Here is a 13,865-nt window from a genome sequence, read left to right as displayed (position 1 = left end):
AGATAGGACGAGTTGATGTTTGTTCCAGAGCACAGCGAGCTGCTGGCAGGGATCACCAGCAGTGTTCGCCACACAAAGGCTCCGGGACCATCAACAATAAAGGTGACCATTGTTGAATAGCCTTCATCATCAAAAAGCATGATGACGAAGGCTAATGTCCGACGGTCCAACTCAAACTTTGTTCTGTCGCCATCGTGACCGTTATGAAGCATTAAAAATCCGATTGAAAGCTTGAGCGAGTCTCATTTTTATTTGCATACTTGTTGCTATGGCCCAGTTTGAGATGCCGAGAAAAGCTCGAGCTGCCCCACGCAGCTTCAGTCAGCTGTCAGCGTGTTTTGGGAAGTTCAGATTTCACATGAGGAAATAACTTTGCAATTAGCTCAGTGGAAGAGGTGACGGATTACAGCCCAAAGTAATTCAGAGAAATGAAATGAGGGAAACAAAAAGGGTGAGGAACTTCCATTCAAGAGAACTGCATGTGTGTAATTTTAGCATTGTTATTTCAGATGGGTTTTTTTTTTTTTTTCCACGACTCAGATGTTAGTCATATTGCTCCACTTTGGTCCTGCAGGACTGGTAGAAGGTTCTGCTGAGACTACAGGACGCGCATGGTTTCTGTTTAATTCTGAATAGCTAGTCTGGTTTATATTTTAAAAACATGTTGTTAGGGAGGGAGGAGGGGGCATCCCAAGCAAAACCCTTCGCATATGGAGACAACAATCCAAACCTAAACCACTTCAAGCATGATTGACAACCAACATTGGAGACAGTCACATTTAAGATGATTACAATTTTGACACACTGGTGATTTAGTTAAGATGTAGCTTCCTCCTCCTAGCTTGGACCAAGTGTGTGACCTCTGCAACAATGGAGAAACCAACCGAGATTCCAGAGGGTTACACAGTAAAATATGTTCCGCGTTTTAGGCGCATCGGGGAAATTACACAGCAACAAGTTAGCCCACTTCTTAGTCCGGTTCCCACGCCTGGTTCTGGTGCCAGGGCAGCTTCGAGCGTCCGGGGCTCGGCCAAGTGTGTTCGGAGCACTTTCAATGGGTTCGAGTCCGGAGCAGTGAACCAATGTCAACGACTTCATGGTAACTTCCTACAACAGCTCTATCAGCGCGGCACATCTTCAGTGGGCGATCACCGTTTTGTTCATTTCTGCTACAGAAACCGACATTGCAATCTGCTCCGTCAGGTAAACAAACAAACAAACAAACAAACAAACAAACAAACAAACAAACAGGATAGACCCACCTATTCCGGCTGGATTTCTCATCGTCTCGCTGAAGTCCTTGGTCTCATTTCTTGCAGTTCAAGCCAACTCTCGATGAAACGGAATGGGAAAACAACAAACCCCGTTCGCCTACGTGCTCGTTTTGTTTCTCCCCTTCACTTGAGCGAAGACGAGACTTATTGAGCCCGATAAACGGGCTAGCAACAGCGGATCCTCGGACAAAAGCTCCCGGCTGAGTTGGTAGACTGTCACCGGGGCGGAGAGGAAAAGAAAAACCGAACCGACAAAAAAAAGGGCTTAATGTCACAGGCGTATACTAACTCAAGAGAAATAATCTCTGGGTGGGGGGAGAAAAGGCTTGAATTATCCACTTGTTCCTGACAGACCGCGGGTCGGTGTCGGCTAACCAGCTAGCCCGTCGCTACTTCCTTTCTCTTGCCTCCACAGGAGCAGTTTGAGCGGCGGAAAAAAAAGTTGGACGAGAGAGAGAGAGAGAGAAAAAAAGAAGGTCTCGAGCCAGATTGAGCTGAAAAGAGGGCGCCCTGTTGCGCCCACGCGCTCGTTGTTGAGCAGCGCCCCCTGCAGGACCCCCCGGGGCGGTGCAGGGAGGCGCGACACTGACGTCAGCGCCGTGCACATTTATACATAAACCGTGGATCTACCTCAGCAAATATCGCTTCTGCCGTGATTGTATTGTGACACCCACCATTTAACTGCACCCAACAATTTAAATGGTGACTTTTTTCTGTTATTTTAACGTTAATGGTTTACCCCCCTAACCCTAATGCTAATTCTAACCCTAATTTAAGTTTAACCTCTTAACCCTAACCCCCCTTATTTTATACTAGCCTGTACATCAAAGCAATACGAATGTGTAACAGTAAACTTCACACAATAGTTGCCAAGTCCATGTTTGATGCAACTGATTTAGGATTCTTATTTTCTAACTTACAACAGTGCCACAACTGATTTCTTTAAACTCTACATGTCTAGGACATAGAAGTCATGATTTCTCCTCTGCATATTGCTTTAAATGAACGGCTCACTAGTTTGCATTATTGTTTTAATTTTAAAACAGAATCATTAAATAGTTGTTCCTGCCCTTGAATAAAACAAATATTTAAAAGCCCAATGAGTTTAAATTTAAATGTTACACTAAATAGTTTAGCTGTCGTCTAGTAATGTCATTGTCTTATCATAATTAATTATTATAAATATTCTTAATTAGTCTTTGGAAACAACTTAAGTCAGTTCATTTAAAAAAAAAAAATCTTTTCATTAATGTGAATCTTCAATCTAAATGAAGTCAACTAAAGTCCTCAATTTGTCATCAATTGTTTTAACAGAAATTTCTAAAGTTGGTCCAACAGCCCACTGAAGTGCGCTAACCTCTGGGCAGGTCGTTGGTGGCGAACATGTGTGTAATACAGCTGCAGAGCCACCAGATGTGGCCTGCTGAACAAGCGCCAGGGTGCAGCAACCACTCAGGCACACACAAACACTGCAAAACTACCACGAGATATTTAACAAACACAATAAAAGGTTACCGGTTTGTGTTATTATTGATTGATTCATTTATTTGTTCATTTATTTTAAACGAAAAACTCTTTTATGTTCAGTTTTTTATTATAAAGTACATATTTTTTTAAATATTAAATTCATGTTTAAATACATATCGTTCTCTCTTTGTTACACAACTGGCATCCTCATTCATATATTTATGTAAGATCTAATATATATTATGTAAGGACACACTGTCCCCTGTCAGTGAACTTGGGATATTCACAGTAAAACTGAGTAAAGTGACAAAAACACAGAATAAATGTTTGTGTAGGTGTTACTTGCCATTCTTTATTCCTCTTTCAGACCTGAAATCAACCTAACCCATATCGTAATCCTATCTCTCACCCTAACTCCAACCCTAATTTAAGCCTGACCCTTCTTCTAAATCTAATTTTATCCAACAGTCTAATAAAATTAACTGTTGATAAAAACTCTCTTATTGTCTAATAGATTAACCCCCTCCTTCACCAAGTTCATTGTTCATTCAAAGAGAGGAATCTTCCCACTCGCCCACACCTGCCGAGCAAAGTGCAACCCCTAACCCTAACCCTAACACCCACACACACACACACACACACACACACACACGCGCGCACAAACACACACACACACACGCACACACACACACGCACAAACACACACACACACACACACGCACAAACACACACACACGCACACACACAGAACAACACTGAGTTGCGGGAGGGAGAGGCTGCTATTCAGCAGTTATAGGTGTTGTTGACACATAAACTCACATATATCTATTTTCTGACGATTGTTTTTGGCAATTTTACTCGAAACCACTTATGCATGCCCCTTTTTATTTTTATGCATGTCAGTACTGAAAAAGAGAAGTTATGCTAACCAAAGGAGTTATCCGTATCTAAAAATGTTAAAAACAAGGGCATGGTGGCACATGGTGGCCACGCTCTCTCTGTAGGGGGGGGTTTAAAATCTGGCCCGAGTTCCTGTTTTGAACTTGCTGAGAACTATTGGGGGCTATTTGCCAAAGTATTGTAAGTGCAAGTGAATGTGTTGTGACATATCCTAAAAAGAAAAAAAGAAAAGAAAAATAATTGAGTCATATTACGTTACAAAAGTCGTAGAACAAGCTTTGCATGGGGCATTTTGAAAGAGCTTTTTCCCGTATCACAGGGCAGCTTGGGCAATGACACTGAACAAGTCACTGTGGTCAAATCGGTGTCACATCCTGGTGTTATTCTGTAGAATACTCCTGTAACACCAGATAAAACTGAAATATTACCGGTAGATAACCACAGAATCCTACACACCCCCCCCACACACACACACACACACCCCCCACAAACACATACACACACACACACACACACTCCTCTCTGTTACTGCACAGTGTGTAGTGTTTTGGGTGTGGTGCTTTTGTGTGAGACCATATGAGAATTACTTCCCTGTCAAAAGCACGTTGCAAACATCTGCATCTCTTCATACACCTAGCATCTTCACCAGCAGCCAGGGTAAGTACCCCAGAGCTTTCCAGTCACTACTGCCTGTGAAGGACAGATTTACTTTTTTAAGCAACATATAAAACAATCCGTGACACATTCTTGCATTGCAATTTTGTCTGTTGCAGTATCTTGTGGATGCATTGATTTCTCTTTTTTTTTCTTAACATTTGAGATTAATGTTGCACGTGTTAGTACAATTACTAACTATATTATATTAAATATGAATATAAGAGATATTATTATTATAATATTAAGTCAGTGGGGGATTTAATTGAGGAAGGGAGAGGCTTTAAATGCAATCTGCAGCTGCTCGATCATCTGTTAATCACAGAAAGGTGTAGCACACGGGAGGCATTTAAAGGATGTGTTGAAATTGTCTCAAGCGCTGCAATGAGGAGCATTTATCACAGCGGGTTTTGATTTTGTTTTCATTAGTCGTGTGCCTTCTTGTGCTTTCTCAGGAGTGAGCTGTGCAGAGAGTTCAGGTGGGCAAAGTGTGTTGCTAGCCTGTGCAAATCCAGGAATTCCACGCTAGTTCCACAGTAGCTCTGCCTGGCGCGCCCCCGGCAACGGCTGCGATGGCCATCCCAGTCACCCCCACAGACTTCTTCACCTTCCTCGTGTCACCCTCCTCTTGCCCTCACGTCTACGCCTTGCCGGCCAACCTGTCGGACGCCACCAGCCTCAACTACGTGATCCTGCGGCATTACAACCACACCGGCCGTCTTCAAAATAGAATCATGTCGAACGGCCAGACCCAGATCAGCACCACCTCAGCGTTATTTCTCTTTCTGAGCATCTTGATCATTCTGGAGAACCTCCTGGTCCTGGTGGCCATCAGCTCACGCATCCGCCACAGTCGGCGATGGGTTTACGTCTGCATCGCCAACATCACCCTCAGCGACCTCCTCACCGGCACCGCTTACGTGGTCAACATCTGTTTGTCTGGCAGCAAGACGTTCCACCTCACCCTCCCCCTGTGGCTCTTCAGAGAAGGGCTGCTATTTGTGGCACTGGCTGCCTCCATCTTCGGTCTGCTGCTGATTGCTGTGGAGAGGTGCATGACGATGATGAAGCCGCTGCCCCAAAAGTCAGCCGGGAAAAGCTACTGCAGGATCTTCAGCTTTGTGGCCCTCTGCTGGTTCTGGGCTCTGGTGATCGGCTTCCTCCCCCTCCTGGGCTGGAACTGCATTTGCAGTCTGGAGGGATGTTCCACCCTCCTTCCGCTCTACTCCAAATCCTACATCTTTTTCTCTGTCATCATCTTCTTCATCATCCTCCTGACTATTGGCGTGCTGTATGGGGCTATCTACTGCCACGTACACAGGAGTGCGCAGCAGGGTCTTCAGCGTAGCCGCCGTCACTCCTTGTCTCTCCTAAAAACAGTGATCACCATCGTTGGGGTCTTCATCGTCTGCTGGGGGCCTCTGTTCCTGTTGCTACTGGTGGACTTCTTCTGTGTCTCTCGCCAGTGTGGCCTCTTGTTCACTGCTGACGTTTGCATCTCCCTCGCCGTCTTCAACTCCGCCCTGAACCCCATCATCTACGCCCTGGGCAGCAGTGAAATGAGGAAGGCCATGACAGAGTTGCTGTGCTGTTGCTGCCTGCGGTCCGACTTCTGCCACCCAGATACGTTCACGTCCAAGGAGACCAGCAGCACCTCTGAGAGCAGGAGGGACAGCCTGAGGAACAGCTTCAACCGGGTCAGAAATCTGAGCGTAGTGTCCCCACCGCCAACTCCAAAGAAGCTCCAGAAGGCACCGAGAAAGTACCGCCTGAGCTCCACCACGAGCTGTTTGTCAGTTTCAAGTGGTTAGACCACAATCTGCTCCCCTCCCAAACAAACAAGACACACGGGCTGTTTCCTCCCAGTTTTGATATGATGCATGCAGGTGTGCGCACAAACGTTTGCTGTTAAAAATCTTCACAAAATAATACTTCATAATATCGCAAACAGAAATTATTTTGTTATATATATGTTATATATATATATATTATATGTATATTGGATGTTACATGTTCTAGTTATTTTGTATAGTGATTTTGTTTAAAATGAATAAAAGAAACATAGAATCCACAGTGAAAGCATTTTATATGAAAATGAAGAATGCACCCACACTTGTATGCATTGTGATGTAGCTGAATGTATAAATACAACAGAAAACCTGAAAAATAAAGTATATTTTCCTGTATTTGCAGGTGCATGTCATTTCCAGCGAATTCCCTCTAGTGTCCGCTAGAGGGAGATACTCTTTTTCTCTGTAAAGGAGGCAAAAGGAGGCAAATTCACATTTGAGCACAAAAGTATCCACTTACACAGTAAAGCCTGAAATGAAGCGACATTTCCCCACTAGAGGGGCCAAAGGATGAGTGGCATGTGAGAGGTTTTGTGTTTTAAATGAGACTGTAAACTCTGCCAGCTACTTTATATTTGTGAAGTGTGTCAGAGCATTTTCCAAGAGCGAGTTTTAACATTAGTACGGGGACCTGGAAGTGATGATGCTGATGCTGATGATAATGATGATGATGATGACACCGACGACCATGATGATGATGATAAGGACGTTGGCTCCTGGAATCTGGTTCTTAGCTTTGTTTTTGTATAGCAGTAGGAAGTGGTAAAACATCACACATTATTATTCTCTGTAGGTGGCTCATAAACACAAAACAATCTGGGCTCTTCTCTATTGTTTATGATTGCACACACACATGTTCATATGAAAAATCATCCGTGTGTCACATAGAAAACTGTCGTTAATCCTCAGTTTCATCTACAGACGACAATGCAACCGTGTCAGTGCTGTTTGTCTGCATCGGCGTGTCGATTTCTATATAAAAAAACCAAAACAATCAAAGACGCGTCTGCCATAAATGACATTCAAACACCCGATAATACCCATCACCGAACAGGACCGTTCATGCACATCACACATCTGATGTGCGATAAGAAAAAGGAGAAGCTGCAGAAACCACCGTGACTGTGGGCCCATGGGAGCCTCTGCAGCAGCTACTGAAACCAGTTCGTTTCATATCATCAACAAACATCAATCACACAGAAGACGAAGCTCTGTACTAGTTTAGCCAAGACCCATCCTTCCGCTCCTTTTTCAAGCTAGAACATTTTAAATTCTATGGCATGAAGTAGTATAAAACAAGGTGAGAAAAACCTTTAACCTGACATGGCTGCGCAAGGCTCAGCTGAGTCAAACTATGCACAGCATGTGCAGCCAAAACACGCACAAATACACATGACTGCACATACTGTACTGTATGTGTATGTATGTGTGTGTACACACATGCTTGCATTCTTTAGATGCATGCCTCTAAAATGCAGTTACACACAAGTCATAAATCAGGATGGTGTGAGGGGAGAGAGGGAGGAAGAGGGAGTTCTCTTATGAATTGCTCTCTTTATATTTAAGGCGAGGGGATAATCCTCCCTCGTCCTGTTCCTGGCAGGGCTCCAGGTCCGTTGCCCGATGAAAAAGCTGCAGCAGAGTCCAGGTTTTATCAGCTGAGATGTTCCTTGTATCATGTTTGACATGTGCCTCCTCTCTGCTCCAAACGGGCTGCGATCAGTAAAAGATGGTTGCGTGCAGACTGCCTTGGGTAATTACCTCGCTGGGTCTGCGTCCAGGTGTTCAGGAGACAGTTAATGATGTACTGTGTGAGCAGGGGGGAAATTGGTGGGCGAGGAGGTGGAACACAAGCAGCACAACTTTTACTGGGTTTTCCACCAGTTTAAGCTGGGGCCATATGCTGGAATCAGTTTCAAGTGGTGAGGGAACACACCACTAATCGATGATCGCAATGAGCAGCTGGAAAATCTGCCAAAAAGTGAATCTGGAGCTCGAGGGAGCGCCCCCTGGTGGTAGGCAGAGTCCTGCACCCAAAACCCAGACTTTCTCTGTTACTTTCACACAAATAGAAACTTGAAGCTCCGTCTTAAACATGGTTTGTGTTGTACGATTAAAAGCAACAAAGTATTGTGGAGCAAAATAAAAGTCAGCCAAACAATAACCCTGCTGCAAAATGGACGCCAAAATGGAGGCAGCACGCAGGGACGTATTTTATTTATCCGTTTTCGCTCTGATGTTTGGCGAGAGCCGGCAGCTCCTGCTCAGCTTCACCCACAGTGTCTGTTGTCTTTATAAAGGGCCTCAGATTGTGTTTGGAATCACCGTCTCTATACTGTAAGTCATTAAATCCAATTATAGAAATGTGAAATTGAGTTACTGGTTGTGTGCTGGGCCAGGCTGAGCCAAATAAGACTTCTGGAAATTGAGAATACACAACAACATGACCTGACTGACGTCTTTGTGTGAATAAGGTCAATAACAGGATGTGGTTTGACGTTTTTCAGTACTACAGTACTACGGAAAAGTTGATTCTTTGATGTGTAGCACTTACTAAGTTCTGAGAAGCTGAATATTTTCTCCCTTCAAACCAGACACCTCACACTTTTAAAGAGATTTTCAAGGTAAAGTTCCAGGATATTCTCGGCCCCCCCTGTTAAATCCACTTTGCTTCTGCAGTGCTGCTCACATTAACCAAAGTTTTAACAGGATGCAGCACATAAATAGTCAAGGTTGAAGAATGTTACTGGCTAATCACTTGAATCAAGTCTGCTGAATAAACCAAAAGGTCAAAAAGGAAGGACACCGTTGGTAACTCGCCAAACCGAGGTAATTGTTTTGTTTGTACTCTCTGGGAAACTGCAACATCAAAATCCATATTTAAGCCAATTAGAACAGAGGTCTCTCATCAAAGCGTCTTTTTATTTGCAGACCCAGGTCAAGCCGTTTTTATCAGCTCTTTCTCAAACGCACAGAAATATGAAGCTTATTTGTCCCCCCCCCCCCCACTGCTGCTGTCGGGCGTCCTCACATCTGTCCAAACATCCACTTTAGTGGCGACTATCATACCCAGGTGATCAATGGGTTTGCAAAAAACAGAACGGGGCAGGAACCTGTTTGTCCACAGGAGCAAATCAAACATTTGCACAAGACTCTTTGCCCCGCTCACGTCCCTTCCGTCAGCAACAGGCGCCGGTTTACAAATCGAGTTCATCTGCCTCTGAACCGGAGGTGTGTATTAGAGAGGAAACTGCTTTATTTGGTTATTTCATGAGTAGATGTTAATTGCAAGAAATAAACAAACAAATAAAGAGCTGAAAGCAGAACATGTGCTCTGCCCTGGTTCCTAGCTTGATGCTCCAACCATGAGTACGTCCCCAGGCTGAATGGAACGGCTTCTTTCAGGCCGAAACATGTGATATCGATAACCCGTATCCCGAATTGCGTGAGCGTGGCTTTAAATCTCCCTTGACCTTACATGAACCTCCCGTTTCAACAGACTGTCAGCCTTCTTCTCTTCACACTGACGCTCCTCTTGAGTTGATTTGAGCTCCTGGAGGATCTCTGCAGGTTTGGAAGCCAGTGTGTTTTTCCCATGAGGCCAGAGGGATGGAAAAGGCTGGAGGTTGGGAGAACAGATGCTGCTGCTCCCCGCTAAACCAGATAAACTCGCCGCCGCTGGTCAGACGCACATGGACGCATTTTGCAAAGTCAAAAGGGGCGAGTGGAGCAGATTAGGGCCAATAAAATAATCACATTGTGTTGTCTGGTAAGCCTGATGATAAAAATAATACTGACGCAGTTGGAGGGACAGCTGGAGGCCTTTTTCTGGATACCTGGGTCTCTGGATGTCATCAGGGACGGTCAAACAGGATGTGGAAGCAGAAGCGTGTAATTATGTAATTCTTTTGTCAAACTGGATCCAACGAGCTGCAGAGTTGTTCCAAAATAAAATGCGTGCTTTCAAAGCTAGCATAGCTTCGGGTTCTTTTATCCTTACTAATAGAAAAACAGTCAACCTGTGTCAATTTTTTAATAAGGCAAAAGTTCCCTCAGCGTTCCCAAAAGACGGCCGGGCTTGATCAGAACTGTTCGGTCCATTTTAATGGTGCTTTGTGTTCGTTTCATTCGGCCCCTTCCTGCTGCAGCCTGCATGTCTCCTGGGGATCAATTGTGTTTTCCGGAGTAAATCACAACGAGAGATTTCCTTCTCAGGTGAACACAAACTTTATTCCAGTTAATTAATGAAACAGTGATTGAACGAGGAGCAGCTGATCGCAGCTCCGACGGTCGGCGGTGGAAGTGACATTTACAATAATGCCTCTGCGCTGCTGCCTCGTGTTCACTCGGGGTAAATGCTGATGCAAATTAGAGTGAAATTAGAAACTCAATACCACACAGCAGGAATAACAAAATGTGATGACTTTGGTTGCCTGAGGGAGACGAACCACGCTGGGCGTACCGCAGCCTCACCAGGCCCGCTCCTACTCACGTCTGTCAGCAGGGTTCTAGTCGGGGCGATGCGACCCAGGATTAAAGAGTATCAATCCTTCCGCGATAGAGAGCCACATTTCTGATACTTCTGCCACTATAGAGTGCTCAGAAAGACTCTTGAAAACACACGCAACAGACATGTCGCTGTCTGGAGTCGCTGGGAGAGGAGGCTGGTGGTTGGTGGTTGGTGTTGCTCTCCTTTACTGCTGCTGTCACCTGTTCTAAAGTCAAAGCTCTTTAGCAGGGATTCAGGGGTTCGTATTGGTTTAAATACAAACTCCAACCTCTTGTTAGGATCATTTTCTACAGGAGAAAGGGAGTGTTGCAGGGGGTTGGTCATCATTTAACCTCATTTTGTTGCAGCAAAGCAGCTAACAATACGAGCCCTGAAGCTAATTTTAAGGGAGCAGTTAGCATCGCTACAGTTTATCTGCCTCAAAAACATAATGAAAGGGGCCTCGAGTCGGGCCAGACAAGGACACACGAGGCCCCGAATCAATGAGCCCATAATTTTGTCACAGTACTTTGGCAAGAATGCAGCATTTATCTGCCGAGGTTCAAATTACCGGTGATATTGCATTTGTTGTCAAATGATCCGCGGCGTTGTCGGACAAGGGCAGACTCATCGGTCTCACTAATGACTTTCCATTTTGGTGCAAAATCGTCGGGACGGAGCACTTTTCTCCAACTGAGGGCAAATCAAAGTGGGAGTAGGGGAGAAATGCAGCGTTTGAGGACTGCTGGGTGACATTTACCGTATCACTGGGATTACGTGACAGTCGAGTTATATTATCATTGTTGCCTTTAATAGCAAAAAAACACACACAAAAAAGAGAAATGGGTCAAGCAGCAAAAGGGGGAAAAATGTAAATTTGGTTGGAAAAAAAGCGAAACTCTATGAATCTGAAAAGTTTTCTTGTTTAAAGAATCAAGTGAGTGACGTGTTTTGTGTTGAATAATCGACTGTTGAAATAAACATGAACCGAGCCGAACAGAAGACAGACACCCGCCGTATTTGTACGCCTCCGGACCCACCGAATCTGTTTATACATTCAGATTCCTGCAGCGGCTTCAATGCCATCATCTGATGCGCCGGAGCTCTGGGATCAGACTGTCACCGGGGCCTCTGACTCAAGGTTGACGCCCCGCTCTCAGCGTGCGTCTCTGGGTGTCGGGAAAACAGAAGATCTGTGTGGAAAGAGCGCCGAGATAAGCGTGTGTGTGTGTGTGTGTGTGGATGTTGATGGAGAGGAGGCTGCACTCCTGTTCCTGCTGAACTGAGCCAGTTTTCCAGTATGACACTGATACCAGTTCAGTAGGCACAGGAGGGCACAACCCAGACGTCACTGAAGGGCCGAACCGAAGCTTCAATAAAGCTGTTATTAAGAGGCGAATCTGCCCCGAGAGACAGGAAGAATTAAACATTCCCGCTAAAATTTGCGATTTACAACTTAAAGTTATAACTTGTTAATATTATACGGTGGACATCTGTTTTTATTAGGATTTCAGGAAGAGAGGCCTCTTTTTTTTAAATCTAATTCAATTTCTATGTGTACTGCAACTCAGCCTTGGGTTGAGTTGCTCTGTTTTGGTTTTACAAAATGAAATCACCATTTTAAAACTTGGCACCTCTTAACATTTTAATATGGAGCTGGGAAGATATTTTATCAGATCCAGTAAAGCACGTAAAACAGGCAATTATTTGAAAATTCCCCCTCCTTCCTAAGTCTGTGTGTGTGTGGGGGGGGGGAATCCCCGCAGGATTGAGGCTGAACAACCACTAAAGCAAATTTAAGTGGGGAACAAATTTGTTGTTGTCACTCATTCACGAAGATTCGAAGGAAGAAGAACTGAAGCCGCAGGTGATCGACGACCTGCTCTGGACGAATTTACACGTGCTTTGTATTCTCTGAACGACCTCGACCCCCTGGCCTGTTGGGAGCGTTGTTTGGTCTTCGTGGCGTAATTATGTGGCGCTGATTAACCAGCCGCCTGTGCAGACAACGCCTTTAATACAACAGTCACCTGAGACAAAAATCTGCCAAGACCAACAGTCTGGACTTGTTGGCGTGAATGTGCAGTTATTTTTATCAAGCGGCTGGTTTCCGCATGAGCGGCTGGTGCACGAGACTGTCATTACTCCTGAGCAAGCACTGGAATTAAGCCGGGCCTGCCCAGACGGTCGCCCGCACCGCTAAAGTCTCGGCAGAATCCGAGGCACCTTTAAGCCCGGCGACGTGGGGATCGTGTAGACTCTGGGTGGGGGATCCTGCGCTCCGACAGAAGCTGTGCACTCGCCAACACGAAGACTCCATTTGCCTCCCTCCTTCCCTCCCTCAACACCTAATCTCTCCTCACTCCGCCCTTCTCCTCTCTTCATATTCAAGATCATCGAGTTCTTTTCCATTCACCGGACCAAATCCGCTCTGCCGAATCAACTATTTCACCTCAGGCACTGAACTTAGCCACTGTGAACAACACATAGCAGGGATCAATGCTCACCAATTAGCTAAGCTCGGTGCCTTTAGCAAGTGGGTGGTTGAGTTTTGAGGGAACGGTGACTCATGCTGTTTTTTACGTGGCTGCACACTGCGAAGGTTCCGACCAACGCCCGAGATTTCAGGTTTCTTTTCTCAGCCGGAGAGCGCGCCGCCGGAGGAAATCAGAAAAGCGTTGGGCGCTGTAACCTGGGGCATTTGCGTCAGCATCAACAGGCTAAATAGGAAACAGCAGAACGTCTACGGGCAGATCGAAAAAGTGGAGTTAAAAAATAAAAATACAGCAAAGGGGAGGAAGCAAAGACATCCCAGGGTGGAAATATAAGATGATCACCTGCTGAGCTGTGAAAGGGTGGAAATCCCTGGCAATGTGATTTTTGTTTGTCTTTGTGCATCAAATCACGGTGCCAGGAACCCTCCCCGCCACAGCCACAGGGCCCAACGTCACCCAGACACAGGGCCCAACGTCACCCAGCCACAGGGCCCAACGTCACCCAGCCACAGGGCCCAACGTCACCCAGCCACAGGGCCCAACGTCACCCAGCCACAGGGCCCAACGTCACCCCCTCAGGGCCCAACGTCACCCAGCCACAGGGCCCAACGTCACCCAGCCACAGGGCCCAACGTCACCCCCTCAGGGCCCAACGTCACCCCCTCAGGGCCCAACGTCACCCAGCCTGTCCGCCAACTCTCCCACGCAGCTGTGACCTGAAAAACAGAACAGAAAA

General features: G+C 45.7%; 2 protein-coding genes and 3 non-coding genes across 10 annotated transcripts in view; 1 reads left to right on the top strand and 4 right to left on the bottom strand.

Moving 5' to 3' along the window:
- myo9b (myosin IXB) overlaps nt 1-1,844 on the bottom strand; it is a 38,218-nt gene extending 36,374 nt beyond the window's left edge. For 2 of the 6 annotated variants that reach the window (XM_011614860.2, XM_011614864.2), the window contains exon 1: nt 1,263-1,844. The gene's annotated coding sequence lies outside the window, so the exon portion shown is untranslated. The remainder of the gene's footprint in view (nt 1-1,262) is intronic. The other 4 variants (XM_029827656.1, XM_011614862.2, XM_011614861.2 and 1 more) reach the window with 3 other exon arrangements.
- Nucleotides 1,845-4,179: 2,335 nt separating this feature from the next.
- Nucleotides 4,180-6,481, top strand: s1pr4 (sphingosine-1-phosphate receptor 4). The gene is made up of 2 exons (XM_003974200.3): nt 4,180-4,298; nt 4,751-6,481. The coding sequence occupies exon 2, from the start codon at nt 4,868-4,870 to the stop codon at nt 6,104-6,106; it is 1,239 nt and encodes a 412-aa protein (XP_003974249.1). The 5' UTR covers nt 4,180-4,298; nt 4,751-4,867; the 3' UTR covers nt 6,107-6,481.
- Nucleotides 6,482-11,898: 5,417 nt separating this feature from the next.
- mir24-1 (microRNA mir-24-1) lies at nt 11,899-11,977 on the bottom strand. The gene has a single exon (NR_105373.1). It is a non-coding gene; the product is annotated as a microRNA mir-24-1 (primary transcript).
- A 1,096-nt stretch (nt 11,978-13,073) lies between these two features.
- On the bottom strand, nt 13,074-13,173 carry mir27e (microRNA mir-27e). The gene has a single exon (NR_105375.1). It is a non-coding gene; the product is annotated as a microRNA mir-27e (primary transcript).
- A 306-nt stretch (nt 13,174-13,479) lies between these two features.
- Nucleotides 13,480-13,567, bottom strand: mir23a-1 (microRNA mir-23a-1). The gene has a single exon (NR_105374.1). It is a non-coding gene; the product is annotated as a microRNA mir-23a-1 (primary transcript).
- Between the last annotated feature and the right edge of the window lie 298 nt (nt 13,568-13,865).

The sequence above is a fragment of the Takifugu rubripes genome, chromosome 20 (assembly GCF_901000725.2).
Source record: "Takifugu rubripes chromosome 20, fTakRub1.2, whole genome shotgun sequence".
NCBI classification, from domain to species: domain Eukaryota; kingdom Metazoa; phylum Chordata; class Actinopteri; order Tetraodontiformes; family Tetraodontidae; genus Takifugu; species Takifugu rubripes.
The sequence above is the reverse complement of the archived record's forward strand: the minus strand, read 5'-3'. Positions and strand labels throughout refer to the sequence as shown.